Source organism: Nuphar pumila, chromosome 5, assembly GCF_984573655.1.
Source record: "Nuphar pumila chromosome 5, dmNupPumi1.hap1.1, whole genome shotgun sequence".
Classification (NCBI taxonomy): Eukaryota; Viridiplantae; Streptophyta; class Magnoliopsida; order Nymphaeales; family Nymphaeaceae; genus Nuphar; species Nuphar pumila.
Genome location: NC_143253.1, coordinates 2,205,171 through 2,222,574, shown reverse-complemented (window position 1 = coordinate 2,222,574; position 17,404 = coordinate 2,205,171). Strand labels below are relative to the sequence as shown.

Sequence of the window (17,404 nt, the reverse complement as noted above, 5' to 3'; positions counted from 1 at the left end):
GTTATTCACGTAGTACTCTTAACAGAATTTTGAGGACAAAATTCTTTTAAGGGGGTAATGATGTAAGACTCGCAAATTTTTAGCCAAAATTCTGAATAAATCTAAGAGGTATTTTATGTAAAAATGTCATATGAACACGAAATGCAAAATGAATAGACTTCAACGAACCAATTATATCGTGCACAAACTCGTGCTTATACTATATATAGCTGCGCATAAGCAAGTGTTCAAACGAAGATCAACTCCTATTGCCAAATGCGATTGTATATGTCGTTCATCGATCAAGATTTTGATTGACGAAAGAAACCCCTATTGGAAAGCTTTTGCTCTTTGCGCAAAATAGCTTTTTATAAACACCTAAGTCACTTGCGCATGACCTAACTAAGGCCTAGGTTCCAACAAACCATGATAGATGCGAAGTACGCACAATGGTGCACATCTATCCTCGATTTAAGCATGGCGTTTCTTCCGTCAAAGAGATTAAGTGTTGCCGAATTTTCTGAAAAGATGCTCACCGATCTTAAAAGAACGAAACACTTTATCCGACAAAGAGAGGAAGTGCTGCCAAATTTTCTGAAAGAAGTTCACCGAGCTTAGAAAGAGCGTGACACGTACTCCGTCAAACAGAGAAGGTGGTGCCAAAATTCTGACAAGTTACTTTGTATAAGTAGAAACGATTGTCACGCTTCCTCCGTCAAACAAAGGAAGTGCTGCCGAAATGTCTGGCAAAATACTTGCTTGAGCTAATTGCAATGGCATGATGATGCCCCTATTGTCGTAACCCTGCCTGAATGGCTCGTTCCACCTTCATCTGCAAGGGCACTATACTCGTAAGGGCCGATGCGTTAGACTAGTTATTGCGCCTTGACTAGGCTAGTACTCGTTACGGCTACATACGTCGACCAATCGATCAAAGATGATCATTGTCTATGCATGCCCATGTGAAACACTGTTATACAACAAGACTCGTAAGGGTCGGCGTGCCGAACTTAATTGTCCACCCGAAAGGGGTGAAGCGCTCGTGAAGGCCGTAGATGCCGAGAGCGGGGTCTTGCATGCATATGAATAAAACTTAACGATAGTCTCTGGACCACACGGGCAATCTATGCTTCGGAATACTGAATGAGGTTGGGGTACATATGTCCCTTAGTGCAGAACACACTCGTTTGCCCAAGTGGCATTCAAATAATTACGGTTAAGCCACCGAACTCCTTCAGAAATTACGCTAGCCGTGGCAAACGATGATGGTATAGACACGAGTAACACAAATTTATTATGAACCAAAGAGTTTAAGGGACCTCCCCGTCACTTAGGAAGTTTTGAGGTCGGGTTATCCTTAAGATCTAAGGATTAAACTCCACTACTGCAGTAGAAGATGCATCCAAAACAACTTGGTGGGGTTATCCCGGCATGAGCTTTGACTGTCGCCCCATTACGGACACTGTCACTCAGGCATCTGAGGTATATAAAATACATAGCATAATAAACCCCAAGATGACTTCATTTGACGCTGAAGATAAGTTCTCCCTCTTACCAAGGGGTGAACACGTTAATATCGAAACAATTCATTAGTTATAAGTTCAACAATGAATGAATAAATGTGCGTTGTTATGATGATTCATGCATAACCTTGTGAAAGGTGTTGAGATCGGTACACTGCTGGACCGATTGTTCAAAAACCCGTGTTGTATTCGCACTACTAAGCTAAGCTCGAGGAGCTCTCGCTTGGATTCGTGGGATACTAAGATGCCAAGTCTTTGAGACTTGAGCTTGAATGTTTCAACCGTGGCCCTGAGGAGGCTTTCGTGATATACGTTAAGTTTTGGAGACTTGACCGTCGTTGATCCGAACTGAGGCCCCTTCGTGTATTTGCACAAGTTTATACTTGCTTTGAATTTGAATGCTTTCTTATCAGACCAACGATGATTTTGACCTCGTTTAATGGAGAATGCATGTACTGAACCTGCAATGTGATATGCTGAGCAAGGAGGCATCGAGTTTCAGGGTCTCTAAACAGTGTTGCACCACTTCATTTATAAAACCAATTTCATAGAATATTGCTTTTTCAATTTGTGATGTTTGTAATAAACTTGTTTTGATAAATAGAACACTTTGGTGGTCAATGAGTGCTTGGCCACATACCTATGACTTGCCAGGTGTTTTCTAAAATAGATGACTCATTATCATATGTTTTCGTTGTCAAAAACCTTTTCTAAATTTCACTGCAAAGAAAAAAAAATCCATGATTTTTTGACCAAGTATTGTTTTGGAAATCCGGGGTGTTACATTGTGCCTAGTCCAATGAACAATACATGTGTAATTTACATGGGCTAATAAAAGGAGGAAATGTTTGTGTAGCAGATTGTGTACGGGCTCTTGCACAAACAAATGTATGGAGCATATATGCAAGACTTCTTTGCCATTGTTTGTATTATATTGAGGGTCTGCATTGATCCCATACTGCTTTGTATTTACTAGAGACAAAGAATCATTGAATTGAATATTCAGTTGTATATCTTATGTCTGCGATTATGTATTATTGTTTAGTCAAGCTAAGGAGGGAGTGATCTGGAAGTTGTATGTTGGAACTATGAAGGAAGGTCAACTTTGTAGTCATGCATGTAATGCGTTCAGTAAGTACTATAACATAATTATTTCTAAATGGCTGATATTCTCTGAAAACTACCACAATATTTTTTCCATTAAATTACATATAAAAAAATTTGCCTATAACTATGACAGTGATATATATTTTATTAACACTACTTTTATCCCAACTTACACCTAGATATTCAAATAAAATAATTGCATCATCTTATCTAAAAGATCTTGAGTTTGAATCTCATTAGGGGCAACACCTAGCTTGACTACCATTAATAAAAAAGAACACTTACACACTATGTAGTCAAAGGCACCAACTAGGGCTAGTCATAAAAAAACTAGGAATCGGTATGATTCCTAGTTTACCCCAATAGAGGTATGACTTTCTCGACTAGGCACCTAGTCGGCCCTTAAATTGCCCTCGCCTAGGCGCGAGGGCAGTTACGTTTAATGTTTTTTTTTTCATTTTTACGATAAAAGGGCCGGTCGAGGGGTTATAAAGCCTTCTCTCTCTATCTTTCACTCTTTGTCGCACTCGCAGGCTCGAGCACCCTCACTCTGCGCCGTCGCTCTAGGTATGCTTTCGCCTCTTCTTCTTCTCTCCCCCTTCCTCTGCCTCTTCTTATTCTTCTCTCTCTGTCTCTGGATGCAAATGTTTTGTTCTTATCGATAAAAATGATAAACTTTCACCAAAATCTATTCCTTGTGCATTTCTTGGATATTCTGAAACACAAAAATGTTTTAGATGTTATGATGTCAAAAATGATAAATTATATGTTTCTAGAAATGTAACCTTTTTAGAAAGTGTTAGTGGTTTTGAAGAATATGAACCTCATGGAGATAATATGGATTATTCTTTTTTGTTTGAATTGTTATCAAGAAATGATTATGTATCTAGAGATGATGAATTGATATATGATGCTCCTGGTAATGATGAAAATATACAAGAGAGCAATGATTCTCATTTTCAAACTTTTGAACAACATACCGAAATGGGAACATCCAATGAACATATTACCTATTCCCATAGAGATAGAAACACTTTTAGAAGTGTAATTGAAAAGTATAGTGAATCTAGTGAACCTATTTCCACAAATAATCTAAATCATTATAGGACCGAAAGAGCTAGAAGAATTCCTTCTAGATTTATATCCTACGAATCTTTCTCACCTAAACATAGAGCATGCCTTAGTGCTATTTATTCATATGTGGAACTTAAATTTTTTTAAGAAGCCAAGAAAATTATAGAATGGAGGGATGCAATGAAAAGTGAACTTAAAGCTCTTAAAAAATACAAAACTTGAGAATTTTAAAATCTACATAAAGGTAAGAAGTTAATATGACGTAGGTAGGTTTTTAAGGTAAATACTAAGAGTGATGGGTCTCTTGAAAGATATAAAGCTCGTCTCGTTGCCAAAGGGTATAGTCAAGAATATGAAATAGATTATGATAAAACTTTTGCTCCCGTTGCGCGTATGGTCACTATTAGGTGTCTTATTAGTTATTACTATTGTTTACATTAAAAAATAGAGTATATATATCAAATGGACGTTAAAAATGCATTTTTAAATGGAGACTAAATTAAGAAGTCTATATGGATGTTTCTCTAGGTATGGATGTTTCTAAAGGAAAAATTCTCCGTCTACGAAAAGCTTTCTATGGTTTGAAACAAGCTCCTAAGGCTTGGTATGATCAGTTTAATAATTTAATGATAAAAAATGGTTTTACTTCATGTTATACTGACACAACCTTGTTTGTCAAGAAATCTAATGCAAGAATTATAATTTTGTTATTATATGTTGATGATATGCTAATCACAGGTGATGATCCTAAAGGAATTAAGAGTATCAAGTCCACATTAACAGAAAGATTTGAAATGTCAGACTTAGGTTTTTTGACATATTTTTTAGGTATTGAAGTTGCCTACTCTCACATGGGTTATTTTTTGTCTCAAACAAAACTTGCTCTTGAGATTATTGACCGATCAGGAATTATATATGATAAAATTTGTGAAACTCTTGAAGTAGTAGGAACAAAGATGAAAATTGATGATGCGGTTCCTCTAGAAGATCCCACCTCTTATAGGCAACTTATTGGATCTTTGATGCATCTTAGTATCACTAGACTTGATATCTCTCATGTTGTACATGTTGCAAGTCAATTTCAGTACGCTCTTACATTAGTTTATATGAATGCCATCTTTCGAATTATTAGATATATGAAGGGGTCCATAAACAAGGGAGTAATTCTATCCACATCTTCTGAATTAAATTTAATTGTTTATACTGACTCTGATTGGGGATGTGATCCAAATAACCGTCACTCCACCACTGGTTTTTTGTGTTCTTAGGTGAATCATTAATTTCTTGGAGATGCAAGAAGCAACAAAAAGTGTCTTTGTCATCTACTGAGGCCGAATACCGAGCCATGACAACTACGACCATGGAGATTGTTTGGATTCGGCGGCTGCTGAAAGATATGGGGGTTCATGTTCAAAGATCCATGAAGCTGTGTTGCGATAATAAGAGTACAATATATATTGCCAAGAACCACACTTTTTATGAGCGCACAAAGCATATCGAGATGGACTGCCACTATGTTAGAGAAGAATATTTGAAGAAAGTCATAGATCTACCTTATATAACATCAGAATATCAACTGACAGACTTTTTTACTAAGGCTCTCTATTCCCCTAGATTCAATTTTCTTCTTTGAAACCTTCGGTCATTACACCGTAAGTTTGAGGGGGGATATTAAAATGTAATATATATATATATATATATATATATATATATATATATATATATATATATATATAGAGAGAGAGAGAGAGAGAGAGAGAGAGAGAGAGAGAGAGAGAGAGAGAGAGAGAGAGAGAGAGAGACGTGTGTGTATATATATATATATGTATAATTCTTGTAATACCCACTAGGCGTAAAACAATCTTTTTTTTTTATTTCACACATTCCTTTTGAATATGCTCTTTTTTTTTGTATTTCTTTATTTCTCTTTTTTTAATTTTTATTTTTTGTCTTTTAGCCATAGAGGGGCCCACATCATATAGATGTTGGGCCCCTCCAACATCTATATGTGGGAGCCCCTTCCAGGGTCCTCATTTGTATATAAATAGGGGATTCCCCCCTTTGTAAATGTAAGCTTTTGTAACGCTCTCTCACTTATTCAATAAAAGTTCTCTTTATTTTATGCTTTGGTGCATTTGTATTCTTTTGTGAATGTTCATCTTGAGCCTTTGTGCACACATTTCGTATTGAGAATCTAGTGCCTTTGTGCACAATCTTTTTGAAGACATTTTCACAGTATTTTGTACTTTGTGCATTTATTGTTTATTTTTATGTTAGATACATCTCTGCTGTTAGTCTTAATAATATTTGGCCAGTTTTTCTAATATAACATGTTTACTATGCTTGACGATAGCAATATCTTATGCTTCGTTCATTTGTTGTTGATTAATTTATGTTGGATACATGTTTGCTATTAGTTTTAGCACTTTATTTAGATTATTTTTAAATTATTTGGCATTTGTTGATATTCATAGTTGTTTGCTTTGCTTATTCAATTGTTTTTAATATTTGAGCAGGTTTTGTAATGTTTGACATGCTTTTTTTTGTCTATTGCTTATTGTTAATTGATTTTATGTTGCATACATGTTTATTATTAATTTTAGCAGCTCTTTTGTATATTTTTTATATTTTTTATTTTTTAAATGAAGGTACCGACTAGTTGCCCTAGTCCTTTTCGGGGTCCACCGACTAGGCACCACCTAGCGCTTTTGACTACATAACTTACACATGTAATGAAATGATAATTCAACTAAAATGTGTTTTTTCCTTGTTTTTCAATAATCTTTTCAAGAGTAAGATCAAAATTGTTCTTTTTTCCCTTATTAGGCTTTATTTGGGCAGTGTTTAGGGTATTGGACAAGAATATGTTTATATTTCATTATTGTGGAAATTGCATTAGAGAATTGGATTTCTTAAGTTCTGAACTCTTGATGCATGTTTGTTTCGTGAGATCAATGGCCATTTTCATATGAAAATGATAGCATACCATTTTGTTGGGACATTTTTCTTGTTTTTGAGTCTTCTTGTATGGGGCAGCTTAGTAGTTGATCCTCTCACATTATGTAATTAGATCCAAGGATCCATGGAGGTTGTAAATGGTTACTTAGGGATTAGTGAGGGGTATTTTAGTCATTGGGGATCATGGGGGTCTATATGTGCCCTTATGTTAGAATTATCTCATATGCTTTTGATCCATCTTAATGAAAATTAGTTCTCCTTGGCCTCTCTCTTTGTAGAGTGGATGTGGCTCTTGCCTCTTGAGGCTTGATATTGGCTCATTAAGGTTTTCTAGTGAGAATTTTCCCTTTCTTCTTCATCAAGTCACCCTCTCCACCTTAGCCTACCTCCTATCTCCCACTACTCTTCAATCCAACTCATCTCCTCCATGATAGGCTACCATTTCTGGTATCAGAGCATGGTTCTCGTTCCATCTTATTAGAAAATCTAGAAAAAGTGTTCGTGATCGAATTCAAGAAGGAATTTCACCATTGGTGTGCAATTCCGGCTAGCCAATTTGGAGTTCTTCTTAATTTAACGTGAAATTTGCAATCGGTGTAGAGAAATGAATCATCCGAGTGTGGATTTGTGTAGATCGACTCAAATAGGAGGAGTTTCATTAGAACTGGAGCAAATTAATTCAGACCTAGTGATTTGGAGCATCCAATGTGAAGAACGACTACTCAATGTTAAGAACAAGTGAAGAACAGTGAGATTGATTTCATTTTACCGTGGAGTTCATTTTGGGTTGCTTGGATTTGCATAGATCTAGCATCTTATTATGTTATATTGGAGATCTGAAATGTGTATGCTTGGATTTGGATTGTTAGATGCTTGAATGAATTCGTAGAAGCATGGGTTTCATGTTTGATGAGTTTCCCTATTTTAGCTTGAAATTCAGTGGATGATTTTGATGTTTGATTGCTATTTCGTGATGATCGACCTATGGATCTGAGTTTGTTGAGCATGGATCATTGTTTTGATGTTATTAGATCAATAGTTGGGTGCTGATTTGGCTGTTTTGGTTGAATTGAGAAAGTTTTTGAATTTGGAGAGAAATTCCGGCCATTATTTTTTTTCAAGATATTTGGTAGATCCACGTAAATCGGGGAGCTCTCTTGCCCTACAGGGGGTCGGATCAAGCCTTTATGGTGTTGATCCCACTGGAGTTGTGTTGGAGAGCCATCTGGTGCGAAATTCCTACCTTTGGTCCGGGAAGAATCACACGGGAAAATTTTGCTCTATAGTTATGTCCTACAGAAATTTTGCTGACACATCGGATTATTTCGACTTTTGATATTTACTGGAGTATCATGTGGAGCTTAAATTTTGGGTATATATTTTTCACATCCTAAATTTAAGTTTAGAATTTTGTTTCATCTCATTTGGATTTCTGGTGAATTCTGAGGACCCTTGCAAAGTTGGCAAAAATTCAGACTGGATTTCTGTTCCTATTCTGTAATTTTTCTGTTGCTCCGACTTGAAAAACCTGTTTGGATTATCTGCTGAGAAAAATTCTTCCAATAATTTTCCTGAATTCCTTGGAATATGTAGATAATTCTAAAATCTTGAATTGCTGGATTTGGTGACATATTCATTTCAAAATAGCCGCTTCTTGTACCTTGCTCTGTTTCTGTTCTCTGTTTCAGACCACAACAGGGCAGAGGTGAACCTAAACTCACATTCTCACACACAACCTAACCCTACCTCCTATAGACCTAAAAATTGGTACACGACTAGCCTTACATGTCCTTAACCTAACCCTATTTACCTCACCCTAAAATTCATTCACAATCTTGACTTAGGCATTTTATAATACCCTATTTTTCTCTCATTGTAGGTACTGAATTCTATCATAGAACAGACCTGTAGATTCTAGTTTATTGCACCCACCTAAACCTCACAATAATTCACCAAAAAATTCCAGAACTTAGCCAATTTACCTACCACTAAGATCAAACTCAAATTTGGGCTTAACCCTTGTCCTAAACCATGGTACCGATAACATTTCTTTAGCATCAGAAGCAGTTTATCCTGCTGCAGAATTTAGGATTTACTCTTGTCAAGGATGGCGACAAGAGGAGATGAAAGTGGAGGATAACGCTGGAATTCATTGATAGCCACCATGGATGAGATGAAAGCGGAGGATAATGTTGGAATTCATTGATGGAGCGAAAGTCACATGCAGATCTAGATTGGATTATCCTATGTGCAGATTTACTTGAATTTTTGTCCAACCCATGTGAGGAATTGGATCAAATTCTCGTAAATGTTGATTTGGCTACCTTCTTTGAGGAACAATGTGCAATCGTGGACCAAATACTAATGGATGTGAACCTTACCAAATTTATTGAAGAGCCGATTACACCCTATGGGAAGTATAACATGAACCAAGACAATCCAGTGAGGCACCCATACTTCAGCATGAATGTGGGCTCATTTCGTGGTTTCTCACCATTGTGTATCCTATATACTCATGGTATTTGTACCATCCGGGATTAAGATACAAAAGGAAAAAAAAGGAAGAGATCAAGGATTTATTTGTTTGCATTTGTATGACATATTAGCGTATTTTAGTATTTTTTATTTATTTCATTAATTCATGTTGTGCTTCTTTAGTTGTCAGTGTGAACGTTGAACAATTATGTCATTCTAAAGTTTGTACGATTGTCCTAATTTGCATGGTTTAGTTTGATATGTCATAATCACATAAAAACATAGTTGGCAAACTCGTGATCGGATTCGGATTGCCCAACCCTTGTCTCGCGAGTCAGCGGGTCAAGTCGGTAACTTGGACGAGTTAGGACTATGCATTTTCTAGTGTTAAGATATGTAAAAAATCAAAATTCATACTGTATAATCACTAAATTTAGCACTTGACATCAATGACTAAGCTATATAAGTATTCAACTATACATAATATTTATGATTTAAAAACATATGATTCTTTATAACAAGTATTCTTTTATAGGCATTATGCATTAAAATCACAAAATGCATGAAAAACACATAAGAGACGTGGATCTGTGGTCCTTAATCGGTGACCCAGTTATGGTTCGACCGGGTCGACTCGGGCGATCCCCGGGTCGACTCGGGCGATCCCCGGGTCGACTTGCCGGGTTTGCTAACTATGCATAAAAATAATGCTTATCATATTTTATCTCTTAGCTTGTGTCTACTCGTTTATACTATGCTAAAGAAAGACTTCATGAATTTGGAAAGGTAAAAGATTGCAAATCTTGACATTTGTACTTGGACTAGATTAGCTGGGCATGTTCCAGTTGATATGTGTATTGAGTGTTGCATTCTGTTATCTTTTAGGTATTTGTCAGAGATTTTGTTCCAAGTGGTTTGGCTTTCTTGATGAATAATGAACCAGTAATAGTAAAAAATTTCCTTTTGAGGACCCTTGGACTTCAGTCATTGGTGAAGCATGTTGATTGCTTCACTCTTGGGCAAGGAGTTATGCCAGCAAGTTTCAAGATTCTCCACAATCATGAAAGAGATACCGACACAACAGTTGCTGATTTTGGAGGAACTGCTATTGGAAGAGTAGCACCAGTTGATTCTGGGTTTTGGTGGATATTCATGTTGAATGCTTACACAAAAGCTACAGGAGATCATTCCCTAATAGAAATGCCTTCTTGCCAAACAGGAATGAGGTTGATATTATCGCTTTGCCTTTCTGAGGGATTTGATACTTTTCCAACTCTTCTTTGTACAGATGGTTGCTGTATGGTTGACCGTAGAATGGTGAGCATTTATATGGTGATTTATTTTGATATGTTCTGGAAGCTGTTAGTATTTTTTTTCTTTTTGTGATCAGCTCGGAATATTGCCATTTAAGTTTCTCCTCTTTCTTCTTATAAACAATTCTTAAGCTGTCGTGTGGAACACTTGAAATATGTATGGCGTCCGCTTCTTTCCTGAAATCTTTCCTTTAGGAATCACTAGTAAGTGATTATTGCCATTGGTTATTTTTAGATTCATTGTTATGATTATATCTATCTGTGAATTTCATTGATAATAGACATCTGGAAGAATAACACAGTTGATTTTAGCATCAATTGTAAAACCAGGGATACTCATGCTGCTCCCTGAGTCCGAGTATGTTGAAAGTGAATATTGGTTATGAATACCTTGTTGTCAATTCACCAATTGAACCTTGTGAAAATACCAATTCGATAAACACTTTTTCCTTTATTCTTCTAAGTAAAATTGTGCAGTCATTTCTGTTCTCCTTTTCCATGAAGTGATTGGAGAAATGCGAGATTGACTCAAACATATTTGCAGTGGCACTTCATAAGCTTGCTTTGCTGGCTATCTGGATTACCTATTCAGAGTTCTGATATTTGATTTTATTTGTTTTTATTCTGGAAGCACTAACGGGCTCTACCATGAGGTACATTAGCATGCATTATGTGACCAATGGAGATTTGTTTTGTTGCTTGTCATTTTTTATTATATCCTATAATCATAGTGAAAATTGTTTGTTGTATGGAGTACCTATCTTTTACATACCGATGCTTATTGGAGGTATTATCTCACTAAATGCTGCCATTTTCTTTTGCAAGCGTTTGCTTGTGTACTAGTTCCACAACATGTCACTCTTATATGCTAAATGAAGGCTAATATTTGTGAGAATAGGTTAATGCATTTGCTCATCCGACCTAGCATTTGCACAATGTAGCCTTTCTTTTTAATCCAGGCATTTTTTTATACTTTTAAACGCACAGTGTATCTAGCTGCATGTTTCTTCTTGTCATTATCTTTATCAAGAACTCCTATACGTAATTCTTCATTCAGGGTGTATACGGTTATCCTATTGAGATACAAGCATTGTTCTTTATGGCATTGAGGTGTGCTCGTCGGCTTCTGAGGGCGGAAGGTGGTGGGGAAGCATTCATAGCAAGAATAGACAAAAGATTACATGCTCTCAGATATCATTTACGCAACTATTTCTGGCTTGATTTTCAACAGCTAAACAATATTTATCGTTACAAGACTGAAGAGTACTCTCATACTGCTGTTAACAAGTTCAATGTTAATCCTGAATCAATCCCAGATTGGTTATTTGACTTCATGCCAACAAATGGTGGATACTTCATTGGGAATGTCAGTCCAGCTCGAATGGATTTCCGATGGTTCGCTTTGGGCAACTGCATAGCAATTTTGTCATCGTTAGCTACTCAGGAACAATCCGAGGCTATAATGGATCTTATTGAGAAGCGATGGGAGGATCTTGTTGGTGAAATGCCTCTGAAGGTCACCTATCCAGCTCTGGAGAGTCATGAATGGCAGATAGTCACAGGTTGTGATCCTAAAAACACAAGATGGAGTTATCATAATGGTGGCTCTTGGCCAGGTGAGGGCCTCTCTCTCTCTCTCTCAAACACACGCACACACACACACATGTGAGGGCCTCTCTCTCTCTCAAACACACACACACACACACACAACAACAACAACAACAACAACAACAACAATAATAACAAAGGGAAAAAGAACATGCAGCAAAGTGCCGAGTCTCCATCTCCTTTTTGCCTTGCTCTTCCCTGATGTGCATGCTTTCTTTCTCTGTTGTCTGAATTCTGCATGTGTGTGCATATACATGCAGACTGCTGAACTGCTTGAGGGCATTTTTGGCTTCAATCCAGTGGTTGCCTGTAAAATGAGAATGTTATTCACTCAAGCATGCTGTTATTTATGTATACTCTTATATAAGAACCTTTTTCCTTTTCTTTTTTGTTTTTGGGTAGCTAAACTAGGGGTTGCCCTCAGAAGTATGTAAATCCGAGATCCTTTGATTAAGATAGAGCGACTCTAAATGGTTCAGCTGTTAACATATGGCCTTATATTATTCATAACTACACTTGTTGCCAAAAGAGAGATGCTGCAAAGCTGAAAGCCATGCCACATGGATATGGGGATACCGGCATTTTTACGAGGTTTCCAATATGAGTAGTATATGGGATGGGGTGGGGGTACAGAGCGTGAATCAAAATGGAACATCTCTGTGACAGGCCGAAAGTTTATTGTTCCACTGTGTAGTTCTGGCCATGGTCTGTCCAGTTTTTTTCTGCTCATTAGTTTTGGTGTTTGTTCTGATGGTAGTTTTGATTCTTGGCTCCTGGTTGTAGTGGCATTAAACCAGTTGCTTACATTGCATGGATACCCCAACCTTCCATACTGAATCCTCTTCCGTGCGATTTTGTAATGGAAACCTTCACCAAAATGCATGTATCCATCCCTGCTTCCAAAGATGTATCCATGTGATGTAGCTAACTGACTTGAACTTGGCAGTTTCATCTAATGATAACTCTGTTTTTGCAGTTCTTCTGTGGTTGCTCACAGCAGCATGCATTAAAACCGGGAGGCCAGACATAGCAAGAAAGGCTCTTGAACTTGCTGAACGTAGGCTTCACAAGGATGGCTGGCCGGAGTATTATGATGGTAAAACTGGTCGGTATGTTGGCAAACAATCACGCAAGCTTCAAATCTGGTCAATTGCTGGTTATTTGGTCTCCAAGATGATGCTTGAAGATCCTTCCCATCTGGGCATGGTCTCACTTGAGGAGGAGAAGATCAAACCTTCACTTGTTAGGTCGACCACATTTTGTTGCTGAGCCACATACAAACAGGATTTTTTTTCTCGAGCTGCATAATCCAAAGGTTTATGCTAGTCCAATCTACCTCTACACAAGTAACTTACATTTGGTATGAGCAGCTCTCTTTTTTGACCCTGCTGACTCAGCTAGGGCTGCAACTATAACCAGCAATCAGGCATACAGCCTCTTTTACACCAATTTGGCTAACATAATCACTTTATTTGAATTATTATTGGGTTTCTCATAGTTTGAACATTTTAGTTATTTTACCTGTATCGAGTGTAGGTGTTACAATCGCATCTTATGATGTGTTTGTATCATTGTACGTTTGTGTGTGGAGAGAGAGAGAGAGAGAGAGAGAGAGAGAGAGAGAGAGAGAGGTGGTTGATCAAAGGTAAGCCATTGGTTGCTGGCTGCATGTGTTCACTCATCAAAGGCAAGTGTGAGTGGATCTAATTTCCATGTGATATGGAGGTTTATTGCTTGTATTATGAATACTAAGGCGTTGGCTAATTGTTTAAATTTCACCTTCCAAAAACCTTGCTTTGCCGATGGGATGAGCATGTTAATAGGCTAAAGAAGGTGCTTATAGTCTTTTAAATTGCATAAGCTTTCCCAGTACCCAAACGCGTGAACCTTTCCAAGTGCCTCGTATAGAAAGCTCGAGCCCGCAAAAACAGGCTTTGCACTTTTCATGGGATGGACATGTTAGTTAGATTTTCTAAAGATTGCGTGAATCACAATTACAACACTTTCTCATGTTTTTACAAACATGAGAAAATGCAAATTGTGATCGTGATTTTCACTTGAGAATGCTCCTTGAAACTTGAGGAAGTTGATCACAAGACTGACCTTGTGACCAACTTTCTCAAGCTTGAACTTCCTCAAGCTTGATGGCTTATTCCACTTTGTGACCAAAGCAAATGTGTAACCTCTTTCTTTTCAAAGAGCCACTTTGGAGGGAAAACGCTTCCCCGGGAGGGGTATGAACCCATCTTGACAGGAAAGCTGTTTTTTCTTTGCATTTATTATGTGGGTCCCACCATATGTTTCTATTAGACATGTTTGTTTCGCTCTTTGTAGAAAAGAGGCCCTGTTTCTTAGGAAAACGAGTCTCTTTCATAGGAAAGGGCACAAACAGACACCCTCAATGCTGCAATAAACTTTCCCAGCGCCGTTATGGTTATCCAAGTCATGGACTCTTGCACAGGTCTTATTGGATCTTATCCTTTATTTAACCTGGCCCAATATTGGCCCAACCAGCTGCTGATCTGAAGTCCACCCCTTGTGGGAGAAAAGCAAGGGTGCGCTTTGAAGGTATGGGCATAAACTGCTCTGAGTTCTGACGGGTTTGAGCTGGAACTGACATGGAGTTTTGGATGTGGATAGTATGCGTCTTAATCTGGGTTGAGTCAGGAAAATATAAGTTTGGTTCTTGTTAGATCAGGGTCCGGAATCAGGTTAACTATGTGGCCAGACCCGGGTCAAAATCATAGCCTAACCCCACACCATTTACATACGGAAAATGACTGTACTCAATGACAAAAATGACATGTTATCCAAAATGCCCTACATTTTTTGAAATCTGCCCGATGTCCTAATTCGCAAATGTTCGGTTTTAAAAAGATCATTTTAACCTTTGCATGAATGATTTTTTGAAGTTCGTGCGATATATCGGTACACACTTTCTCTCTCTCTCTCAAGCATGCAGTCCGAGTCCAATGTTCGGTGGGCTCTTCATCGGGCATAGGGCGGTGGGAATTCCATCTTCATCTTTTTCTTGTGTTTTTTTAGGCTTTAGGACTTTAGGATTTTTATTATTTTTTTAATTAGCAATTATGTTTTGTATTTTGTTTTTGCAAATGCGAAGAATGCAACATTAGTTTTTGTGTTTTTATTTTTAATCAACATTAAATATGATTGAAAAATTCCACATACTTGATTTTAGTTAGAAACAGTTTTTTTTACTTTTTTTAGTTATAACACACACACACACACACACACATGTGTGTGTGTGTGTGTGTGTGTGTGATGTTTGTTTAGGAATTATATTTTTTATTTAGTTTTAATTTTTTAAATAGCATGCGTCGTGAATATTTAATTAGGTTTTAGGTTTTTATAATTTTTTTAATTAGCATTTAGGTATTTTTGTGTTTTTTCATTTCAATCAACATTAAACTTGATCTCATGCTTGATATTTTAGTGTTCTTATATATATATATATATATATGTATGTATATATATATATATATGTATATATATATGCTGCTTGTTTAGGATTTAGGATTTTGATTTATTTTATATTTTTTAAATGGCATAAGCCATGAATGTTTAATTAGGTTTTACTATTATTTATGTTTTTTTTTCTTTCAATTAGCATTTAAGTATTTTTATGTTTTTCATGTCAATAAACATTAAACTTGATTCCACATGCTTGGTTTTAGTTACAAGCTTAAAATTTTATGGTTTTTTAATCATTATATATAAATGATGTTTGTTACAATTTAGGTTTTTTATTTAGTTTTTTTAATAACATGAATATTAAATTATGTTTTAGGTGTTTGATTTTGTTTTTTTTAAATGAGGTAAATATTTAATTAGGTATTTAAGTATTTTTATTTTTAATCAATATTAAGCATGATTCTGTGTTTAATTTTAGTTGGAAACTTAGGATTTTATTTATTTTTTCAATGAGCATATATATGTGAATGATGTTTGTTTAGGATTTATGTTTTTTTATTTAGTTTTTGTTTTTTAAATAGAAAAAACCATGAACATTTTATTAGGTTTTGGGTTTTTTATATTTTTTTCAATTTGTGTTTGGTATTTATGTATTTCTTCTTTTTAGTCAACATTAAACTTGATTCCATATGCTTAATTTTAGCTATAAACTTAAAATTTTAGGAGTTTAGGTTTTTAAAATTTATATAAATTATGTATAGCATGAATATTTGATTAGGTTTTAGGTTCTTTGTGTTTTTTTTCTTCCTTTTCGCTGTGCATTTTTCCCCACCCTAGCCAGTTTAGCTTCCTGGCTCCACCACTAATGGTCCCCAATGTGTTTATCTCGGACAACAATTTTTGGTGACTTTTTTCATTGAGATATTGGCAATGGTTCATTGTCGAGCTTTTCAAAATCATCAACAACATATTTTTTTGGTAAGCACATGTTTAACAGCTGAAACAACCATTTTTTTAGAAATAATAAGTTAAATTAGTTATTTTTTTTGAAACATTGGCATGAGTGATGCTTATCTGGAACTAGGTTTATGATTGTTTGGGCTTGGTAGGCTTGGGTTAGGTTAAAAGTCAAATCGAGTAGGTAGGGTTCAATTTTCTAATAGGGTTTGATAGAAAATTCAGAATTCCTAATTATCATCATAAAAAAATCCCAAATTTTGAGGGATTAATCTAGACACTTAGGGTTAGCTTCTATTAAAATTTTAGGTCTAAAGGGTTAATATTCTGAGAGATATGACTAAGACAAGATGCAAGTGTTTTAGAGTTTCTACGAGTAGATTGAGTTTTGGTTTCGGTAGACCTAAATTGAGAAGTAGAGTTCTCTTTAAAGAGAACTTTATAAATCTTGAGGTTCGAGGGGCTGAAATTAGATATTCTAAGGTGTGTTGAGTCCAAATTTCAAACTCATACTCCTTATGAATTGGGCTGGGTGATTTTTCCAAGTCTAACAAAAGTGTTTGTTAGACTTCTGCTTGAATTGGGTGTGGGGGTGTTTACACTAGGTTTTAGGGTTAAGGGAAGGGATGAACACCTTAATGATGCTTGACAAACTTGGTTAAGGTCGGCTACAGAGGTTGGCTAAGCTGGTAATGGTCAGAGGCTTTACGGTTTGCCTGGAGAAGGTCAAGAATGCTAGAGAGGTGGTGTTGATCTAGCCGGATCAAGGTAAGCCTAGGTTGTAACCTTGGTCCACTTAGAAGATCAGACCGACTAGGGCTCAACTCACCCAAAGAGAGAAGAGACTATCCCTTAGAGAGAGACAAGTCTAAGGGGTAATAAATTATGCATTAAACCATCTACTAAAAAAATATTTTCTATCAAGAGAAATTTTAGATTACCAATGTTACTAATACCGATTACTTTTCCCTTGTTATT

General features: G+C 36.4%; 1 protein-coding gene across 1 annotated transcript in view; it reads left to right on the top strand.

Moving 5' to 3' along the window:
- The window catches only part of LOC149836454 (putative alkaline/neutral invertase F), a 28,783-nt gene extending 14,957 nt beyond the window's left edge, over positions 1 to 13,826 (top strand). Inside the window, exons 3-5 of the mRNA XM_090006998.1 lie at positions 10,002 to 10,433; positions 11,487 to 12,045; positions 13,014 to 13,826. Coding sequence (XP_089863124.1) covers positions 10,002 to 10,433; positions 11,487 to 12,045; positions 13,014 to 13,306 — 1,284 coding nt within the window. The 3' untranslated portion in view covers positions 13,307 to 13,826. The remainder of the gene's footprint in view (positions 1 to 10,001; positions 10,434 to 11,486; positions 12,046 to 13,013) is intronic.
- The last annotated feature ends 3,578 nt before the right edge of the window (positions 13,827 to 17,404 follow it).